The sequence below is a fragment of the Anopheles merus genome, chromosome 3R, assembly GCF_017562075.2.
Source record: "Anopheles merus strain MAF chromosome 3R, AmerM5.1, whole genome shotgun sequence".
NCBI lineage: Eukaryota > Metazoa > Arthropoda > Insecta > Diptera > Culicidae > Anopheles > Anopheles merus.
Window position 1 is genome coordinate 47277381 of NC_054084.1, and position 23348 is coordinate 47300728.

General features: G+C 40.4%; 1 protein-coding gene across 18 annotated transcripts in view; it reads right to left on the reverse strand.

Annotated features, from left to right (window-relative positions):
* LOC121597079 (tyrosine-protein phosphatase Lar) overlaps nucleotides 1–23348 on the reverse strand; it is a 235062-nt gene that overhangs the window by 114583 nt on the left and 97131 nt on the right. For 15 of the 18 annotated variants that reach the window (XM_041922582.1, XM_041922581.1, XM_041922583.1 and 12 more), the window contains one exon: nucleotides 15963–16266. In XM_041922582.1, the coding sequence (XP_041778516.1) occupies nucleotides 15963–16062 (100 nt within the window). In that variant the 5' untranslated portion in view covers nucleotides 16063–16266. Of the gene's footprint in view, nucleotides 1–15962; nucleotides 16267–16436; nucleotides 18521–23348 lie in introns of all 18 variants that reach the window. The other 3 variants (XM_041922585.1, XM_041922586.1, XM_041922584.1) reach the window with 1 other exon arrangement.

Sequence of the window (23348 nt, forward strand, 5' to 3'; positions counted from 1 at the left end):
TCTTACAAAACTTTTGATGGTATTTCATCTATCCTGGAGGGACAGACTAACACAACACAGTTTTTAACAAACGAAAATTCAATGAATAAACCACGAAAACCGATTGTCAGCGTGCACAGAGATTTTCGTCCTTCAAGTCCTATTATTTTGTAACATTGTTAGCCTAAAGTTACAACACAGTTACACATCCCTAGCACGTTTGCGCGTGTGTCAACAGGGGACACCCTGTGTGCCTTAACAAAGCCATAACACGGTGGTTTTAAATCGTGTGGTAAAATGCCCAAATTGAATCAAACTTTCATTGATTGAAAACGAGCTGCGATGCATGAGGTTGGTCGCACGACCAAGCGCTTTATTCAACAAACAGTCCACAGTCCACAAGTGGCGTTAGAACGCTTTGTAGAGAGGAAAATTGCAATAAAACCGCTGCAAAAGGGCGAGTGACGAGAAGAAACCAACCCATCGTATTTGGGCTAAATCCTTCCAATCTGCCCGAACGCACCATGCTTTCAACCTTCACACAGCAACCAGCTAACTGAGCCTAATGCAGCGAGGCTTCATATTTTATAAAACCGATGAGATGACGATACTCGGCAGTTTTGATCCAATCATTCTATGGCTTCCAGTATTCACCGTCAACGATCCTAACCAAAAAAAGGAGGAAAACCCATCTCGCATAACACGAAATACAGCATAGGATACGATATCCAATTTGCTGTGTTCTAATTTTAAGAGCATTTTCCTCGAGCGCTGGAAAACTTTCATCGCCGTGTTTTGGGTGTAAGCGAAACGAAAAGGTAGGCACCACTCTTTTGTTTGTCAATTTCAGCACCTTTTGCAGCAATTTGAGGGAAAAAGGAAACAAACATATACACACAAACATAGAATGAAGTGAAGCCTCACAAAATGCCAAGACAATTGGCTGCTCCACAACATCCACGCGTTGTGAAGCATACAACGCGTAAAATATTTTCGCTCCAATGTTGGAGCGCATGTATTGATATGCTCTCCATTCAGATCCTATCTTGCTTTACTCTATCTTCATATTTTAGCGCCACAACTAGCGTCGACATCGTTGGGGATAAGACTCTACCAGCATCAACACCACTTCGCACAAAACCAAGAAAACGGCCCATCATCCACTCGGTGGGAGAAAATATTGATTGTGACAGTAATTCTATTCGATTTTTCATCCAATACCGCGCGTCATATGGTCCTGCCAGCAGGCTACCTCTTCTTCCGAAGATTCAGGGTTGGAATCGGTACGGTAAAAAATGTGTTCCGGACCCGTCACACCACCCAACTTCACCTTACAATCGCCTTTGTATTCGATAAATTTTTCACCAAACGTCAAACAAAGGCATCGATTCTCCGATCTTCCCCCAGCAGCATCGAGAAAATAGGTACAAAAAATCAAGAAGATATATTCAGTTCCGCATACTGGAGTTTGTAGGTTGTAGGCAGGATTTCGAAGTTTGGACGATTGCAGAAACGGGAAGCTTCGATGAAAGGTATACAATATTTGAAATTAACACCTTCCGGTGTCATGAAAAATTGTTTCAATAAATCAACCGAGCTGCTCCATACACAAGGAACGAAAAAGCCAACAAATGGTTTTCCCATATGCATCGTTCTTCCTTTCGATTCAGAAAATTATATCACGGTTTTGCATCATAGCGATGACTCTGATTACAATGATTGGAAAACAGTAAAGCGCTTTTGCAAGCTTATTATTTATATATGTATGTTAAGCTGATACTTGACCGGAATTGTGATACAGTTGTCATGTTGCAATACCTAACATTATGTCCGTAAGCGTCGTTTGACCAGTGCTCGCATATACAAAGCTATCTATTCTATTATGGACAATTCTAACAGTAATAATACTTATACTCAATAAGCAGGTCTACACCGACAACGACTGTTGTTCCACATATGAAGAAGAAAGTAGACATTTAACCATAGTTCTAAAAGCACTTATCAATGTTAGAAATAGTTCTGTAAATAAAATGTTAGCAACTGTCAAAACTAATGCTTTTTCCTCATGACATAAGCACATCGTTACCTTTGTACATGTGCAATCCGTGCCTTCTTCACTGTACTCATCGTCCATGAAAACGTGCATCAAACAAAAGAAATTGCACACAGTTGCTGCTATCGCTGGATTTGTGAAGTAGTCCGAATAATTTAGACAATTTAGCCAAAGGTTAACGAACGGTTCAGATTCATCAAGCGGAAATTTGTAACCTACCTGTTACCAGACTTCAGTCAAGTCACTAATACACAGCTTATCGTCTATCAATGACAGCAGCATACTAATAACGTTCGCTTTTGTTCGACATGATGGATCCACAAAAATGGCAATATCCTTCTCACATCCACTCACCGGAAACGGAGAGTGGATACGGGTAAGGCAGAAAATTGGAGGGTTATCCCATTCGGGTGAAAGGAATTCTAAGAGCTGTATACTGCCAGAACATATTTCAGCGCATCACGTTCCAAAGGGAGATTATGATCGTCATGTGTAAAGCGTCTTGCTGCTCCACCTTAGCCATTTCGGTCTATTGCTAATACCATGGTATTGCATTTTCCTGGTGGCGCACGCTTTGGCCGGAAACATTCTCCATCGTGTGTGCTGATGAAATTTGAAGCATTTCTTAGTGAAGTGGCTCGCATCATATCTTCCCTAGCAGCACTTGCTACCTTCACTATCCAATGTCGATCACATTCACAGCATTCTCGAACACAAGGAAACCAGAACTACTACGACGAATCACTACTTCTACATCATCCACTCGATGATTGACATATATCGAACACGGCACAGGCACGAGACCCGAACGTGCGTGCGGGAGTTACTGTCGTAGCGCATCGCTGAAGGTGTCAACAGAACGAAGGAAATTCTTCATGGGATATGGATCCGGCTGCTGTGTCAAAATACTTACATCATTAGTTTGCAGCCAGAAGACGTTTACGATGTTGAATATCCATGCGATTATTATTACGAACACGAAGTGCGACACCACGTTTGAGGCTTAATATGAGTGGGAATTGATTTTTTGTTCATGTTCAAATGAACACTGATGCGAATTTACAAAAATGTTTTACTTCATATTTAAACAACGCTTGAAAATATGCGAACGTATAGAAAAAATCAACCAAAGATATTTATGAATAAAACACTGTTTAATGCAACAAAGTAAAAAATATATTATTTTAAGTACATACATACTCGGTATAAAAATTTCTAAATCTGCAACGACAATATTTCACATGCTTAATTCTGTTTCTTACCAACTAACATAATTGCCCTATAAGTATATATATATTGGTTTGGTGAATAACGGAACACTTAGTCATTTGCCATAAGCACCAAAAGATATCGCCACGTGATCCGAAAAACGATTGAATTAGTAGACATCGCGTCTTGGTCTTCTGACTGTGACTGTGAAAACCAGCAAAGAGGGACCTTTCATATTCATCCCCCTTTTAACATGAATGACTGAAAAGAGTCAGCTTGGGAATTTAAGATAAGAAATTAGAGCGATCATTGGTAAAGCTGAAGCAGCCTTTCGTGTTAGGCAACATAGTAGCCAACTATTAAAACGTCCGCTTGCCTAAGACTCCTTCACCACTCAATTTGTCAAGCATGACACACAAACACGAATCGAGCTCCGCGCCAACCCGTTTCAACAAACCAACAGGCAAACGATTTCCGGTATCTTCTCCAAGAAGAAATCCTCTCCAAATGTTCAGCACAGAAAGTCATTTCTTATCCTTTTCGGTTTAATGTATCATGACTAATGGTCCAAATTCGCACGGAAACACGAATCCTCCGTTTGCTGATGACGCCCAGCTTACCGTAGATGCCAATGAATGCTTGAAAATGGCGGTGGAACAGTAGCACACGATCCGTTAGCTTTTTGGTTGAGTACTAGAGGCCACGTTTCTAACGAATTAATAATTCAGCACCGTAGGGATTCATGAAAACAATTTTGCCGATTTTCTAGTTTTGCATGCCTATAAATCCCAGTAGAAGCATCTCCGCATGATGCAATCGTCATGCAAAAACTAAAAAGGACATGAGAAATTCTTAGAACTTCTAAAACCACTCTAGTTCGATTCCCAACTAAACTGATGATGGTTTTAGAAAATGCAAAGAATTCAAAGTTTTTTTTTAAAGTGAAAATGTGTTGATAAACCTCCCACGTCTATCTACAATCATGAATGAATAAGCATAGACATTCACTCCAAGCTCCGCATGCAAGATGCGATGACATTTCGGTGCTCGAAAGATCAAAGAAAACCTCAGCTTTCCGCAACCTTTCGAAAAGTTCTCTAGATGTTGCACACACCCATACAATTATTGTTAAAGGCATATACCAGCTACTACGAATTGTTTAGCAAACGATGAAGCGAGTATTTCAAGGTGAAGCAAACGCGCTACAATAAAGGGCATCTCCTGCAAAGGGACAGTCAGGTTGGTGGAGTTGGAAAAGTTTCTCAAACGATTACACTTTCCGCAAACGCTGGCAGCTAGAGAGTCATTTTGTGACGAAACATCTGTCAAACACGAAATGTTGCGTAGTCCTTCGATTCAGTTCATTAAATAGAAGACGCCTTTGTCGTGTTGCGCAGCAAACACAGCAAAAGTTTCTGACAAACTTCTGCCAACCATTATTGTGCACGTGAAGGCAGCTAGGAGACCAATGAAAAGTAGACGAAGAGTTCAGAGCAGGGGTCTGAAACGTAATTACATCCGGTGTAATGTTACTGCTTGGACTTCGAAATACACCGTCTTACAGCAATAAAAGCGTATTTTTCATGCTCTTACTATTGTCCTGCTTCTCTCCCAAATGTGTCGCCAAACCAATTAATAATCTGTGGGTAGGAAGGGAAATTCCGTATCAAATGTCACGCTTGGTAGCTACTTGATCACTTCGCCCTCAGTCGGACAGGCGTTGAGAAACAATTCATATCCAGCTAATGATTATAATTTTACATCATTTAGAAGCCAACAGTGGTGGTATTGAGTAGTCTCCCCACAGAGTGGAATAATAGGTTCAGCCTAAATGAAAAAAGTAACAATATTCAAGGTAATAGAAAAAAGCTGATGACATAAAAAAGAACTGTAAATTTGTACAACGAATATCTACACCGATATTAAGAATAAAAACAATAAAAATAAAAGCAACTACTATTTGCATGGGAAACAAAATCTTAATAATGTTCACAACAACACACACTGATATAATATGTATGATAATAGCCTACCGGTTACATGACTGTCAAGTTGCAAGTGTAAGAAGAAGCGAGTTCAACAAGCATGCCTTGCAATACAGTGTGTAAAATGCGTGACTTCACAATCAAAATGATTGGACCAAGCTTAATCACAGATTGTGGTGTATATGCTAATGCTAGTTTCGGCGAATATAATGAAAGTAGTCCCTAGTCATCAAGTCTGGTAGAGTCCGGATGTTACCATACTTCCAAACGAGGATTATAAATGGTGAACCATCAATCAGTGCTCTGGTCATAGTTTCTCGCTCACCCATGTATTCTACAACGAGGCATAACAACATTGAATACGACAAAAGTCTTTGCCTAAACTTTGACTACGGAACTCAAACCCATTGGGTGCGACAAGACATTTCTTTAATCAACAACTACTACGACTAACCTCCTTATTCATTGGTTGAAGATTGAATGGTGACGATGGTCACGGCACGACAGCTAATTGTGATTGGAGTAACTAATGGTATGCCATAACAGTAGTTATTAGCCCATTTTTCATATGAGAGGCAGACCTTTCGTTCTAGTTTTCGGGGTTATGCGACGTTTAGATGTCAAACCATCTTCTCACTATCAGTTGTTTCGCTTATTTGTGGCAGCAGGTCGTGGAACACAATACATCATTGCCTTCATCACTAACATACTATTTGTGGAGCTCAGTCCTTCCAATTAAGCAGAATTCAGCTAACGAAAATGAATTATTAGCTATGACGTATGTTAAAGCATTCCATTGAAGTAGCCAGCCACTTTGCTTTTATGAACATGCTTATCGAATTGATTGATCAATGGTAGATGTATATGACAGTAATCATGAAGATTACAGAATTTCTCGAAACAACTTGAAATAATAAAATAATGGGATATTTGTAGTTCTAGAAGATTAATACAGTATATAAAATTCTGTATGAGATATTCGGTAAATCGGATTAATATTTCTATCGAATGTGGGACAGTAAAATTAACTAATTGTTGCTAAGTTAATAAGGCTATTGATTGATGGATGATGATTCAATTACGGATAGCAACGTGTATTGGTTTCGTATAAGCAAAATCACAGCATAATTACTTTTGGCGTTTTTCTTACGCAACTTCCCAAATAATGATTCAAACGAGTACAACACATGTATATGATTCTTAGCAAAAAAGAAATAAAATAATATTGTTTGGCAAAAAAATTGCAAAAGCATACAAATTTAAGAATATTCCATGAATGGAATATTCTTCATCATAAGTTCTGAATTTGTACCTAGTTAAAAGGACAGAATTTTGTCAAGTGGTCGAACAGGGATTTTGCATTTATTTATATTATTATCATGTCTCACCAAGCTGTTCATAAGGTATGCTTTACGAGGCAAATATGGCAGTACCCTTCTTTGTGGAGGGATTTGCTCAAGCCAGGCTCGTTTGTCATGCTGAAAGGATAAATGTTTGAAGTGGGAAAACCCACCACCGAGTAGGTGGTTAAGAACTAGCGTATAAAAGCTACCGCACATTGACCAGATTTATTAGCAACGATCAGATGCCGACAAAAAAAAAAATGACAAAATGATGCTTGTCTAAGTGTGTAGCAAAGGAAAACGTTCAGTATGCATTATAAAACCAACGACGATGATGCTAAAGAAGAAGGACTCCGCTTTGAAGATGGTATATTCAAGCATACCATCTTCTGAGAGATCGCGTCCCACGCAAAGCTAGACTTCGGTAAGCCTTCCTTTACCCTGTCCGACATCTGTAGCACTTTGTGAGGATACACTTTTTTTGAATCTTGAGCAAGTTTTCCTTCGCACACGCTGTACAGTGCAACATTTCTGACAATGTATCCTATTGGATCAACGTCCTGCACGTCTTGCTACCACAACAGCAAATGCTTCACAAGCATCGAAGCTGGTGCCATAGCGCTATGATTGTTGGGAGTGCGGTTACGAATTCTGGTCACGAGTTTGCGTTGGATAAAAGGGGATTCTTGTTTCCCGCTTCACAATTTTGCATCAAGCGCATGCAGGCCTTTCTATCAAACACAATCAGCAGGCGAGTAGGACGATAAATTCAAATTATTAAAATCATTCAAGTTCGAGCGAATCCTCGGTAAGGTACGAATGGTGCTTAGACGAAAAATGATCTTTCATTCAGCAAAATTGGCAACAAATTTACAGGCCTATTCAAACTTTTCAATGCTTTTGCAACGTATTTCTAGTGTAGGATTTACAGACAGAGCCATATATATCAGCAAAAGCAATGTTGAGGAGCAATAATATCAATGCTTCAAAATTGCCTCTCATAACTGTTCTGATACGAATCAATTATATTCAATGTACTGTGAAAGGACAGACATCATGATATTTGTAAAGCGCGACAATGCTATGCCGCTGAGAAAACCATTCCAAAATATGAAATTAGTTTTTTTTATTACTATGGTTCAGTAAGTGTTGTTTAAATGTTCAGGTTTATAAATGGAATACGTGACATAGTTAAACTTATATTTACTACTTTCTATGTTTAACTAATTTTACTTAAGGAACATAGCATCAAAAATTCATCTTGCTAAATACAGGATCAATCCGCTGTGATATGTAGTTTACACGTCCGAGTGTATGTGTGAAATAATGTGTGAAATTGTTTAGAAACACTTTCTGAATTAATCGAGTTATGGCAATAACGTGAGCTTGCTTGTAGAAAAGTTACCGATTCGTTCATTGTTTCCACTTACTTCCACTTACTGCCCAAACGAACACCAAATTTATCGGCGTTCCATCGCAGCACCTGTACGTGGTGGTTTGCAATTACGCTTTCCATGAGTACACCTCGTACACCAACCATGGCTGAATACGTTTTCAAAAACAACACAGCATTACTAGCATCCTTTCTCAGCACAGGATGCTTCGTTTTGCGGTAAGTGATGCACCCACCTATGCGATAGCGGCAAGGTGACGTACTCGTCTAGCCTCGCGCTTCGCACTGAATGCAATCCGGTCTGAAGCCAAACAAAAGATTTGCAACCAATGTTGGCAAAAGCATTGCACTCTGGGATCATTTACCAATTTTCTCACGTACATTTATCCACCAATGGAACTATAGCTTTTCATGCCAATATTTGGCATTTCCGTTGGCAAAACCGGAAAACCTACAACCAAAAGCGAATTACTATTCTCATACGAAAAAACCGAGTAATAGGATAGTTGAATGTGTGAAACCTGCGCACAAAACCATCGGAGAAGTCAATAGTGTGCCTACTACTGATCAAGAGTTGCAAGAGAAACTGAAAAGCCATATCCATTCGTTGTGGTCGTAATGTAAAGCAGGAAGTGAATCCAATACTAATACTCTATACAAAAAGTTGTTCCAATATACCAAGGTAAACCAAGTGATTCGAGTGAAACAATGACAACGAAATATTGTCAATACAAAAGTATCCTTGGGTAAATGTTTCTTCCTAATCCTTAACTCTTTGTCTGTGATGCAGGTGTTACATTTTTATAATTTACGTGATTTTCATGACATTTTTTGTGAAAATTGTTAAATCATTTATTTAATGAGAGCATAAGTTAGTTTCTAATACTGGGGACCTTCACGATTCTAGTTAGTTTTTTGTATGGAGTTTGACAGTTGGAGGCTGAAATCATGTAAACACTCCATACAAAACCACACAAAAAACTAGCCTGCAATTTTCAGTATAGATTATTCTAGCCACAAAGCTAGAATTAGATTCGAGTACCTGCTCGAAAACACAGTGTTGTTTACATTTATCCCAAGGTGCATTAAAGAGATCAGGTGATGGAATCTGGAATCAAAGTGTAAGTAGTCCAGGTGGTCTCATAGCATTTTTTTATAACCAATTTTGAACATCACTTTTTGACAGAACGAGTGAAAACTTTTGCTCCAACGAGCTTTCTGGAGGCTTGATGAATACTCAAAACACTGTTAAAATTTTCATTTAGAAGCAGAAGCGATACAAATCAGTCTTCTAAATTCATACACCTTGGGATAAGCCCACCTGTATATTATACTCACTTAGATAGCTGCTCGAAAACTGCTATACAATGCAAACAGCTGACAGGCTCAAATTTCAGCCTACGAACTTCAAACGGAAAGGGCCCCATCAGTTACTTTTAGGTCAAATTTTATATTGTCAATAAATCGAGTGGAACACGCGATGTATACGCATTATCAACAGACTAATACATTTCTTGATACATTTATACATTTAAAGTACTTGATACATTTATCATTTATTTTCTTCTTTGGCGCACCAGTTATTTTCAGTATATGGGAGACTCCTTGCAGCGTTTTTGAATTCAGAAATTCACGTAATTACCGGGATATTTTTTCAATTCCTATTTTTTGATTTAAAAAATAAAGATAGAAAATAATTTTGACATTTTTCCTTTCTTTTTCAACGGTAATATTTTTCATCTTTGGCATTAAGACCTAGTGAACGCATCAGCCTTTTCAGGTTTCTTGAATTACCAATACCATCATTGGCGTGAGACAAGCTTTCCAAAGCTTTCGTCTATACATTGCCACATAACACAAGTAAAGCAAAAAAATCAATAGGATTTAATAACTAATTCTGTGGTAAGCTATTCATTCAACGAGCCGGTTATAAAAACATTGGTTTTATGCATATGCAAACATACTTACTTTTCAACAAAAAAATACTGCACCAACCTCCTAAGTCAACAGAAAAAAGTACTGCTCAATGTGGGTACAGTTTATCAACGGATAGAGTATGGATATATCGTAGATGTTAGTGGTAGTTGCATGATGTTGAAATGCAACTGCATAGCAACATGCCATACGCATAAGAGCCCTACCATTCGAGCATTGCCATCTTATTTCACTTTTTCGCATACGCACAGTTTTCCACAATGTGAAGAATGTCATATGTAGCGGACACGATAAGCTGCACGAGCTCTGAAGGAAGATACTAATTTATTCACAAAGATCACACATTTATCTCTGAGTAACTATCGCTGCCACATGTCCGGAATATATGCTCGAGGACAATCTGTCCCTCCATTCCTCGCAAATACTTACACTAGCACTAGAGGATGAATGGGATAAACCAGCGGTTGTAGAAAAAAAAGAAAGAAATACGAACATGATATCTGAACCGTGCAAGGTGTGCATTTTTGCTTGTCGTATCAGGTTTCCACAGATTGACAAGCAGAACTGTGTGCTGGAAAGGCGTCATCATTTCTACCTCTGAAGTGACACTATTACAACCGTAATCGTCGCTCACTCGAGGAGGAAGATACAACGACTCGGTGGTTTGCATAGCGCATCGCGACCCTCTCCGTAGTATACACAATCAAGCCGCAGAACAAAACAGGACTTGGGTCGAGCGAACAAATTCACTGCAGTACAAAGGCTGTTATCCTTTAGCGACTTCGCGTTACTATCCTAAATAATTTAGCAGGTTGTGACATTCTATGTCCCCGTTTAACGACTAAGCCTTGTTGGATGAGGTTCTCTCGGTGCCACGGTGATGAATTCAAGGATGTTGAAGGCAAAAGTCACCGGCCAAACGACAACTAGCCGGAACCAACCGTAACCGAGGGAAGCAAATCCCACCAAATCAACGTTAGTTTGCTCGCTGAAGTGGGAGAACTGCATGGGGTTTGGAAGAGCAAAAGTAACAACACGTGGATAAACTTGGCCCACAGCTCGATGCGAAACGAACAGAAGGGAAGTCAAAAGAAAGCCGTTCAACTTCATCAGTAGATCTAAGCTATTTTGGGAAGAAGCAGAAATCGCACGAAATTTTGCCACCATAAATAAACGAGTGACATTCGTGGAAACTCTGCAACACCAACCACAGACTAGAAAAGAAAGAAAAAAGTTTGCTTACTCCGACACATAGATATACACATCTAGCATTTCATAACATGTAACATCCTTCTTTTCCAAGAGATTCGTAAAAGGCGATGTGGCAGGAAAGGGAAGGAGCAAACAGCTCCATAAAAATATATTCAGTTGGTTTTTGGTTTACCCTTTTCAGTTTTGCTCTTTTCATTTAACAAAAATCTAAAAGTGCACAGTCAGGCTAGTCAGCTTGAACTGAGCTTTACAAGAACGGGAGATAGACGATGAAAAAATATCAATTCTGAAAAGTACATCTTGACACACAGTGAAGCAAAAATCAAACCACTACAATCAACCGGTGCTCGTAGCAAGGCAGCCTCACTAATGAAGTCGCCCGTCATGCAAGTCCTCGGTGAGCGTAAGACATCAATTGTAAAGGTATCTATATGATCTAGAGTAAAGAAAGAAGAAAAAGCTAGAGGCATAACCGAATGTGACATATCTCAGTTGGACTCGATTCCACTAACAAATAAAGCTGCTAAATGTTGTTTTTAGTTTTTTAGGAAAATTACTCATAGCTTATTCTTTTCAACAGTTTTTGTTTCCAGCCGTATGGCACCAATATGACAAATGAATGAATCTTCTTCTTCTTTGGCTCAACAACCGATGCCGGTCAAGGCCTGCCAACCCACTTGTGGGGTTGGCTTTAAGTGACTTATTGATTTCCCCCCATAGCAGGATAGTCAGTGCTACGTATGGCGGCACGGTCTATTTGGGGCTTGAACCCATGACGGGCATGTTGTTAAGTCGTACGAGTTGACGACTGTACCATGAGACCGGCTTACATACATTGAATTGAATCTTACATACATATAATCTCAATTGTTTGATTTGAATTGTTTGACGTAGTTGTGCACAAACGATATACATTCAGTAAAGTTCATTGCAATATGCCATTTTTGTCCAACATAATGACTCATGTGCTGCCGATATACTATTATTTCCAGACAAATTTGAACCCTTTCAAAACGGAAAGATACACAACTCAAGTGCTCTCATCATAACTACTTTACGACTTCGGGAACTGGCTTTAAAGACGTTTGTTTCACTGCCCCGCCGTTTCATATTTCACTTACTGGCATTTTATTGCTTAGTTTACCTTCAAAACTGAGCCAAGCAATAAACTAAGAAACTGGCGAGCCCATTCTTCATTTTGCTTGCTCCCCGTAGGCGGGTTCCCGCCGTAAGCAGTGGGTCAGTCACTGCAGCGTTGAATAAATTCCACCTACATTACGTAGCAAAACGCGGGCTCCATGTCTTTGCGCGGCTCTCCTGCTATTCATCATCGTTCCCGACGACCTCGACATCGTCGCCGTCTTTAGGTAATTGCCAGGCACAATCTCGATCGAATTCCCGGGGGTCAACGGGAAACGGTCCGTTATGCTAACATATGCATGATGATTATGATGGGTTGGTGTAGTTGGATGTTTGGAAATTTTCCACTTCCTTCCTTGTTGTTGCAAAAAGGAACGAACAGGGTAACAACACATGCGAGAATGAAACTGGTTTGCAATTCATCTTTCGGGTACGGGTGGACAAAAATGTGCCCATTCCTTGTCCCTTTTTTGTATTATGGTCAACAGTCAAGGTACTTCATCATCATGAAAAGTAAGCTCTATATTGCTATTGTTGGTTGCCAACCCGTTCAACTGCCGCGCTGCGGTCCCTTAATTCACCACAACTATTCTTCACCCAAAGCCAGTGGTCATACAAAAAACGCAAGATTCCTTCAGGACCGTTGCTTTGCAAATGCCGTGAAAGTACATGCCTTGCGCTGTTCTAGGTAAACCATTCAAATACGGGGTTCCCAAAGTAAAAATGCATGTGCTCATACAATTACACGCGCTCGCTCTGGCAACTGGTATACTATACAATACTTTCTGCCTGCGCCTCTCAGTTCCGAGAGCTCCAATCTACGATATCTTCTAGCACGGTACTACTCTAGCGTTCTTTCAAAATAAGACGCTTTAATAGTATAGCGTGAACAAGAACACTACCATTTGACCACAACAACACAGCTTGTACCAAAACAATCACCACCGTTGCACCGAATCATCCGTTGATTTAGTAAGTACCAGCCACAACCTTTTATACTAACATGCTAGCTAAACATCACTGTAGCACCAACGAATTTGCAGCCCAAATAATCCTGCAGGTCGTATTGTTGCAAAAGATAATGAACTGTTCGATCAGAACTATCTGGATGGATCATTACATAGAAAAAAAAATTTATTAAAATGAACGTTTATGAAGTACCTTTCTCATGATAGGTTCATTTTGACTGTGTTTTCGTTAAAAGAGGTTTTTAATTCATTTTAGTTAAAAAAAATATTGCAAAAATATATTAAGCATGTACTTAACTTATAAGACAATGAAACACAATTTTCCAAAAAAAAGTTCACCACCTATGCGAATGTTGTTGTTTTTAAACTAAACTAAACAGCGAGCCTACCCCTCCCAATGAGCTCTCCAAGCTTGTATGTTAATTTGAAATCGTAAACAGTACTTTTTATTAATTTCTTCCGAGAGCTTAGTAATTGTTTTGAATTATAGCCTGGCAGGTCTTTATTTATAAGCAGTATCCTCGCTGTGCTCCATAAGGACGTTTTTCAACTTAGCATATTGTTCACCGGCTGCTTGAAAGTGCATTTTCTGGTAGATGGTAATAGCACCATTGCCAACATAACTCCATGACTTGGGCTAGACCATCGACACAGGTTCGGCTTCGGCACCTTTAAGTTGCTTACAATAACGGCAATGATAGAACGGTTCATCGTTCTCCGTTGAAAAGTGTTCCGCTGCTAGATGTATATTTGTGTATCCGCCCATTCCGATGTTCGCCACCATCGGCTCATTTTACATCCCTTTGAAACTGGCAATGCGGAAAGTTGAATAGGATATTGATTACTTCGTGCCCATCTTGATTAGGGCTGACGGATAAGGGTTTCGTCCGAGTAACAGAACCAAAACTAGCCAGCAGGATCGTTCAGATAGGAGAAACTTCTGACTCAATGAACTAATCAATATTTTACTCCTTTCGAGGATGCCCGCCGAGTGACATTTGCCCGCTAGCAATAGAATGCAGCATGGAACGGTACGTAACACAGCGGAACAAATACAACCGGTCGCAATCAACCCAACCCGGAAGGACGGTCGGATTGTGGCGAGACGGGACAGAGCATGAAAATGAGACCAATAATTCCTATTCTACAAAGCCAATCGTTTGTCGAGCCCGTGGAGCTCAAGGACGTGATGTGATAAAGAGCGAGAAACTCTCAGGACTGCTAGGGGAGGTATGTCCCGGCGATAGCGTTGGCGGCCCATTCATTCCATCCGCTGCTAATTGTAATTGCTAATGCTATGTAAATCAATTTTCAACATTCACACATGCTCCGATGTTTGACTGCGCTTTTTGCAAACTCTCTACAACGGCAGAGAATATTGCACACATACAAGTACATCCATGCACGGACGAATGGTTATAGAAGCCGTTCTGCACTCCATTCTCCACAGTCGTCAGACGGAAGCTATCAATGATTTAACCGTTTGCATAAATATTTGAACAGCTACTGTCAATAGGAATTCATAAATAATATCCATCACGAGCATCCATATCCTCGCGCCTTACCTTTCGCTGTTCCGTTCGCACGGCGCGATAGAAAATGGAAGCAAAGTGACAACCAATCAGGCTCGAGAGCGAAATCATGTAGGATTCGAAATAGTGCACACTCCCTCCCTTCGTTACTGCAGCCTTTCTGGATGCATTGTTTGTAAGCGTTAACAGTATTTTCAAATAGATGAAATTTTCATCGATGCTGTGATGGGACGAAATAGAATTGAACTGACACGAAGCATCGTTGCAACTGGCAGTTGTCGAACGAGCAGCGACCAATGCTACCAAGTTGTTATTTCGTGTGTGAAGTATGTATGTGTGAGTTTGTTGTCCTTGTCCGTCTTATATTTATCCTCCATTTCGATGTTCGGTACCGGTGGCACCGGATATAAGTGACGTTACGGCGATACCCATATAAATATGAATCGTTCGGAACACATGCATCAAATGCACACAAATTCGGTCGATAGCCGCGTGCAGCTGTTACCAGCTTTTTTGTGTGTTAATTTATCTTTTTTGCGTTTCAAAACAAGCAGAAAACTGCTGCCGCAGTATAATAAAATGCACACGAAAAAAATAAAAAGGGAAACGCTCCACAACTATCATGCATTTCGGTTTGATTCCGCCATTTATCCGGATAAATAATTTAATATATGTTTTCTTTCCATCCGCCACCATAACAAGCACTCTTTCGGGGATTGTTTTTTACTCGTGCATTTTCCGACCATGCAGCCACTGCACAGCGTAAACGCGACGATTGCGATGTGCGCAACGTTGAAGCGACATTTGGTAAAATATGAGTTCCAATGATATATATCCAATTAAAATGGCTGTTGCACTCGTGGCAAAAGATGGACCCGGGCGAAGTAGCACATTATAGACAAATGCCTTTGCTGAACGCGAGTGTTTGTGAATAAATAAGTGAAACGTGTCGATATACGAGAGCTAATAGGTAAGTTGATTTTTAAGGCAATTTTACTTCTTCAATTTGATTTTGATTTCCAGAAACAAAATAAAATATCCTCCATCATTCTAAAAGTCATCAATATTTGCGTCGTTTCGCTACAAATGCCGTTTTTTTTATCTACAACGATTATCAAGGCGGATTTGTCTTCTCTTTTTATATCATCTCTAGAGAATTTTACTCTGCTGCTGAGTAATTGAGCTATTCTATAAATGAAATGCAAGTACTTACGTGATGCTACCACAATCTGCGGCACCTCAGCCAGAAGGAAAAGTGTGGCAATAATTGCCAACAGTAAGGCCGCGGTCGAATTGACCACCAACAGCCCCATTTCCGATCGAGGAATTTATGTACACTTTTTTCTCTCTCTCTTTTCGGTTTAGATGAAGGGACGGTTTGTCAAGAATTTTGAATATTGCAATGTAGACTAATATTGCGAAGCTTTTACGGGCGTGATTGCCGTTTTTGCCAACTCTCTTCGAAAGAAAGTTGGATAATAATTGCAGATGATTGTAGTTTATGCTTCAATATTAGCCTTTACAAGGGTACGCAATATTCATGAGGAATGAATGGAGAGAAAGAGAGAAAGAAAAAAATATAATGATTTAAGAAGAAGATGCAAGCAAAACACATGTTGCCAGGGATTCATGAAAATATACAAGAGAATAAATCATACTTTTAGCTTCATGCTCATACATATGTTACCTGTGAAAGGTGCCTGAACGACCTTCGCAAGTGTACCGTATCGAGTGTGTAACCTGCTATTCCTGTTTTTCGGATATCAGTCTCAGGAAAGAGTGGGATCTTTTCTAAATAGATCCTTTAGGGTATCGTTTCATGCAGCCATTGACTCGAGTAACGATTGAATTGTTGTTATTTAATGTATTGTTGCCTTATTCTACTTCTATGTAATTAACGCTAGGTTCAAGGAAATGATGGGATAAGGACAATTTGGGATACTAAGGAGCTATAACGAACGATTTTGACTTATGCGCTAGATTCAGAATTTGAGCCAAATCTCGCTAACAATAACTATTGCGTAACGGTCGACAACGATTCAACAAAGACACTACACTTTTATTATTATGTTGCTCAATCGCGCACTGCCATCGACGAACGGAACAAACAAAACCTAATAACAGCTTCACACAATACCGATGCGGAACACACGATTCAATCGGCGGTTACTTTGGCCAACTTTTTTCACTTCTTACTCATGCACTGATCACAAACTCATGAACTTTTAACTCTTTTTGATCACATTAGCAGCTCGTCTACAGACTGCACTTTCAATTGGTGATTCCACCTTGAATACCAATAGTCCGCCAATTCATAAATGCGTGCCAGTGTAGACATCCATTGCGTCGTTACACGACTGCGGGAAATATTGATGAAAAGTGCACTCTGTTGCTAGTAACATCACCATCTTTACATCACACACTAAGCATAGCCAATATATTCCTGGCAGGATGGCCTTTCAGATATGGCACACAATCGGTTAAAGAAACAATACGAAACAAGATATACACACTGATTTACGATGCTCTGTGGGTTCGAAGCACATCTGCTTGCTTTACGTTCACTAAAACCCTGACACAGACACGAGCACTACATTGCAATAGATGGTGCTTTTTTGATTCACTCACTTTTCACCTTTCACTACAATTTAGCACGTTTTCATATGCGACTGCAAACAATAACCGTTTTTTAGCCACATATCTAGCTAGCATATTTTGCTCTTTTACGCCATTACAGCCATCTTTGCATCGTGCAACCATTTTCAATATTTTGTGCTTCATTTTCCGTCAAATAGCAGCAGCAGCCGCCGTGAGCAATGAATTGTTCGCTGCACTACCACCATTACGCGGCCATTCATGCTCCGCGTGGTGTTGTCTCATTTATTATTCATCTTTTCATTTATTTGCATCCTTTGCTGCACGCTCGATGTCTTCTGTTTCGTTTGCCTCGGTCGTATTAATGCGTCACTTAGGATGAAAGGATGCCCGTGGCGACCTCGACCATGCGAATGCTCTGCCGCATGATACGCGGCGGTCTTCTATTTTATTTTCTATCCCGGTTGCGCTATGCAGACATACGAGGTAAGTGCAATTTCCAGATACATACTCCCACAAGCAATACGAAACCAGTACCAGTAACACGGTTTCACAGGCCGCTGTTCGTTCGGAAAATGTCCCAACAATACTGTACACCGTACGGGAGAACACCACTAGTCATGATGGAATCACTTTCACAGCATCGCACATACTCGCTCGTGAGTGCTGGGTACGTGGCAGCTTAGCGAAGTTTGATACCACTACGGGTTTCCAGTCATACATGACATTCTTTTTTATGTTTTAGATCACGCTGTAAGACAGAAGCAGCCTTTTTCGTGTTAAATCACTAATTACACTCGAATTTCACGCACCGACACTGTATCTCCTATGAGTCGTTCGTTGCACCGTCGCTCGAATAGAAACAGCAGAAGTGCAACAAACACATCTTGCAGTATGGTGCCACTTAGTATATGATATTCCTCGCATCGTTTACAATTCTTGCCGCTTCATCAAAACGAACCGTTGTGATCTGACACGCCGTCAAAAGAAATAGAGCTTTCCTTGGTTTAACACACGCTCAATTTGACTTTTTTTCATGTCAATAGCAATTGCCACACCGATTGACGATCACGTTTGTAACCAAGCACTCTTTTTATGGAGCAGATTTTAACACACTTTTTTTAAAGATCACTCGCACTTAACATTGCTATTGCTTTTCTGGCTATAATGTAACGGCTAAAAATATATTTGTACATTCAAGAAGAAAAAAAGTTAACACTGTCAATACATCTTTTTGGTAACTGAAACACACATTCCATTATTGTTAATGCTGTTCTTTGCTAAACGTTAATATCTCGTGCCCGGTTTTCAATTACTGTTTGATTACCGAATGCCAACAAATGTTGCTTAATAAGTCTGGGCGAAAAATACACATTGTAGGTTAGATATACTGTTTATTGCTTGACTAATATAATGACATACACCACCTTTCACACTACAACCTAAATTTAATCGTGTATGATTTAACGCTGCAAAATCATGAGCTGACCAATAAATATCTGCAAACGCACAGGAAACAGTTTTAAATTCAGTTTAAGCGCCACACAACTTCACCAGGTATCCCTCGTTTAAGGTTAAGACATACGACCAGAACACAACAAGCTGACCAAATGGCTATCGTTGAAATTCTTACATTACCAGTCTTTATGACCATCGCCATTTGTTGTCAACCCATTTTTTGTCTGTTTTTTTTTTTGAGGTTGTGTTAGGTTCATAAATCCTGCGCTAAAAGACGCCTATACCAAACGAAACACAACCAATGCCGACTAGACGTGGCGCATGCATTCATCTGCACCGAATGGCCACGTACCATTTACAATTTAACTAGCCCACTAGCTATGTACCACATTTGTCCATTTCATAGCTGTGCAGATTATACGACTGAATGGTTTTCATCTCAGACCATTCAAAGCGGCTCCGTTGACTTCTAAGGCTGTGTTCGTTGTGATCAGAACTCTCCTCCATGCGGACAGGGTATACGAGTTACATAAAGTACGGTTCTCTAGTGTCGTGCCACCATAACGGTACAAGATTTGCGGGTGAGTAAAATTGCTAGTTTTGGTTGAATTTTTCCTAAGGGATACCTATGGTGACTTTGCAGGCTATACAAGACAGAAAAAAACCCTCTTCCTACCAACCAGGAGCTTACGATTCAATGCTAGAGCCAGTAACCATTGAAGCGCATTTTCAGCGTTCCAAGACAGCAAAAGGTGGAACAGCACGACAGCATTGTTTCCCATTCACTAAGCAAACCTACACCGTGCATAGCGTTAAGCGCAAATTTCCTTGGGAATGTCTCTTGAAGATGTTAGCTCTCATTGTTACACCCGCCCATACAAACCACCGATACCGACCCACCGAGGCATTCAGGAAATGAACTGTAACTATGCAACCGTGAACCAAATTTATCTTTCATGAATGAGAAGATATATTTGCTTTATGAGCGTGATTACTCACGGATGAGTGGACAAATAATGAATAGTCTTACGACTGGTCAATGGTCACCGGAGGAAGTCCCTCAACGCGCGCTTCATACACATGCAGGACAAGTAATCTAGTTTATTGTTCTTAAATTGATTTATGTACCATGCAGCGGATTTTGCAACCTTCATTCAAGTTCTGATTGCACGTTAGTAACACCGTTATACTGAACATTCTCATATTGTGTCTTGTCTTTCGCCATAAAATATGTACCCGAAACAAATTGATCTTTACCTCCAGCTCCAGATATCAAGTTCTGAAATTGCAGTCGATTTAAGCTTTAATATGTAGTACGTCGTTAGCTCCGCTGGTAACAGAAACATACATCAATATCTGCATCTTAACTGACGCAAGAGATGAATTGAATCTGCGAGCAACAACTCTTGATCGATTGCTCGAGTCGCCTTATGGAATATTAAAACACTAGCAAATCCTTCAATCTGCAAAAACATTGTGCAAACGGATGAAAGAGTGGAACCAGGCGGCTGGTTTGAGAAAACAAACGGTACAAAGCAAAGGTTTTACAAGCTTCCGAACCATCTTCCCCAATGCTTCAAGGCAATCTTGCCCTTTTCATTCGATATCGATCCAAACCGCAACTACTGATCAGCGGTAAGAAATCTCACAAACCATGGTAAGCGCGTCAAGCACAAACTGAGCGAGGAAATTATGTCATGCACAAATAACGATAAATTTCAATAAAGATAATCCGGATTATCGGTAAAGCAAAATGTTTTCGTAAACAGCTTCTTCCGCAATCGCTCACGGATACATGCAACAACAGCAACAGCCACACAACCAGCTTCATGTTCTTCTTTATCATGCTCGTTGCTACAATTGCGGCTTCTTGCGGTAAGGCGGAAAGGCTCAGCCCGACAATGTTTTCTCGTGAAATACTAATATCATATACGCTGCTTATACGTCAAGACAGGGATTTCCTTCAAGCATCAGTCGAGTTTCAGCATCAGCCCCAAACTGAACCGTGCTAAAGTACGATTAGCTTTGTATGGCATACCTTGTAGCTCACACTCGTCACTGAGCCAATCAGATCCACATGTCAATACGCATCCATTCCCCATTCACGAAGACACCTCTACTTAACGGGTAGGATAGTAACCGATTTGCAGGTATTGATGAATTTACCCAACACTGCACCATCGTCTTGCCAAGTGTACAAGGACGGCGGTTTTTGCTTTTTGTTTTCCTGAATTTCGTTCCACCGAGAAGTGTGTACCTTGGAACGGTCCTTCTCTGATCGATTTTCTGAGAACCCTCGTTTTGCTAATCGCCAATTCTCCAGCAAATGTACGATTCGATGGAATGTATCGCTGGTTTCTGGTTTTGCAATCGGATTATGGTTGCGGATTATGCTTTTTCCTATCAGATTCACACCTGAATGGTTTATGCTCACCATGGAAAGCACTTAACTTGATGCAAATTGCATCACCCGTTCATAGGAGACCCGGAATTATGTTATCATTTTAATGGAATGCTTTCATGTGAGGTGTTTTTCAATGCTGCTCTCTTTTCAGCTACAATTGCTACAATGCTCGTGCGGTTTTATTGCTCTTAATATGTCATTGTTGTTTACCTTAATCTTAATTTCAAACAACTTTATCTGGTATCATGTGCTATAGTTTATTAACAGTTTGTTTTAGCCATCTTGACAGTGACTATCGTTTGAAAAAGCTTATTTTTGTGTTTTACCAAAGGTAGTGAATAGAAGAAACATTGGATAGGTATCGAACCTAGTCTACGAACCAAACAAACTTCGTAGTGAAAGAAGTCGGTGTCCATAAAAATCTCAACAAAAGATTAACTTAAATAGCATCACCTTTGTTTCGTATGCGATACAACATTCTCATTCATTCAATTTTATATTGTTGCGATGATGAAAGCATTGCAAATAATCATGATCAACTCTTTTTTCATGCTAGTTATTTAAAGAAAAACATGTGTCGAACTGATTAGATGTCAAATTATCAAACCATCCTTGATAAATTATACGCCTCGCACGTTGCATTCATCAACGACACCAGATCCTACAATCGATGGTAAATCATTTTAACATAATTGCCACGTTATTACGCCCATTTCGGTGTTTAATTTTCCCCACAACAGAACACATTTTCCTCCACAATAGGCCGCAATACAACGAATGACATACCGCATAATTCCCAAAACACCCTGCTACCTTTACCATATTTGCTTTTCTCTCGCTGGCGTGTGATCTTTGGGATACGCTGTACAGAGTTTCATTCTCTTCTTCAGCACGTCTTGGAGGAAAATCTGAGGGTTCTTCATTCTCTCACTGCTTGTAAGACACACACAGATACGAACAAACACATACTCATATACATTGACATGCTCCACGACATAAATGCGAATGCTTGGTTTGGATTTCCATCTCTGCTTGGTTGGCGTTCACGCCGTTGCCCGTAGGGACCAGTAGCTTTGGAGTTTCAATTTAACCTCCAAAGCCTCTATCGTTCATCGGGGTCGGAAACGATGGAAGTTTTGTGCTTTAAGAACATCCTTTCCACCTTTCTGCTCTGAGTACGACGCTGCGTTTCTTTGTGGCTTAGTTGTGTGCTACACGGTGGTTGTGCACATTCTCGCTGTGAATCGGTAGCCGTTTTTTTTTATACACAACACGCTCTGCAGTGTTCTTCTTAAACGCGCGCGCATTTCTGAGGAAAAAGCGATAAATAATACAGTTACTAACGTTTATCTTTCTACTTCCCCGTCAGGGAATTGCTCCCGACGTGAGGGGAGCTGGTTTATGTTTGAGCATTTTTACTTCATTCCAATGACACCAGCCAAGCGGGCCTTCATGTTGGTACGGATGGATGCGTTCAAGATGCTGGTTTACTCTAAAAAAAGGGACAACAGACCCTGTGCCTCCCGACTCTCTCCACGAATATAGAATAAAAATACGCATCCTTAATCCCTTGAATGCTGACGTTTGCTACTCACGCGGACGCTTGCCTTGTTCGTTCTTGTAGTCTAAATTCCATCAATAAGCACTGTACCACACTTGAAGGTACCGTTTTTGTCCGTTCTAACACAACAAGAGCAAACAGGAAGGACAATAACAAACGGAGCCTCTAGACAGGAGCAGTAATCACGCAAACGGAAGATGGAAGAGGCTCTTGAGGACAAATCAAAAGCCAACGCCTGTTCTTAGAAGGCAAGACGAGCGCTGCCAGTGAAAGGAGTAGCGGTGTACCTGGTAGCTTTTCACCGCCCAGGCATGACGGACCAAAGTGTATTTGGGAGCGAGGCTCACATTAGCTGGATGAAAACCCGTGTGATTCTAAAGGACAACAAGCTCCCGGCAGATCCGTGTGTACAAAAGGCATGTCTTCGCCCAAAAACAAGGCCGACCGAAAGGTAGGGGGTGGTGGTTGCTTTCGGTGAAAATTTTACGCAAAAAGGTCATTCTTCTGCCACTGCCGCTGGTTCTGTTTTGTTTGACACATTCCACGGTACTAGAAGCCCTACTGGAGCAGGCGCACTGAGA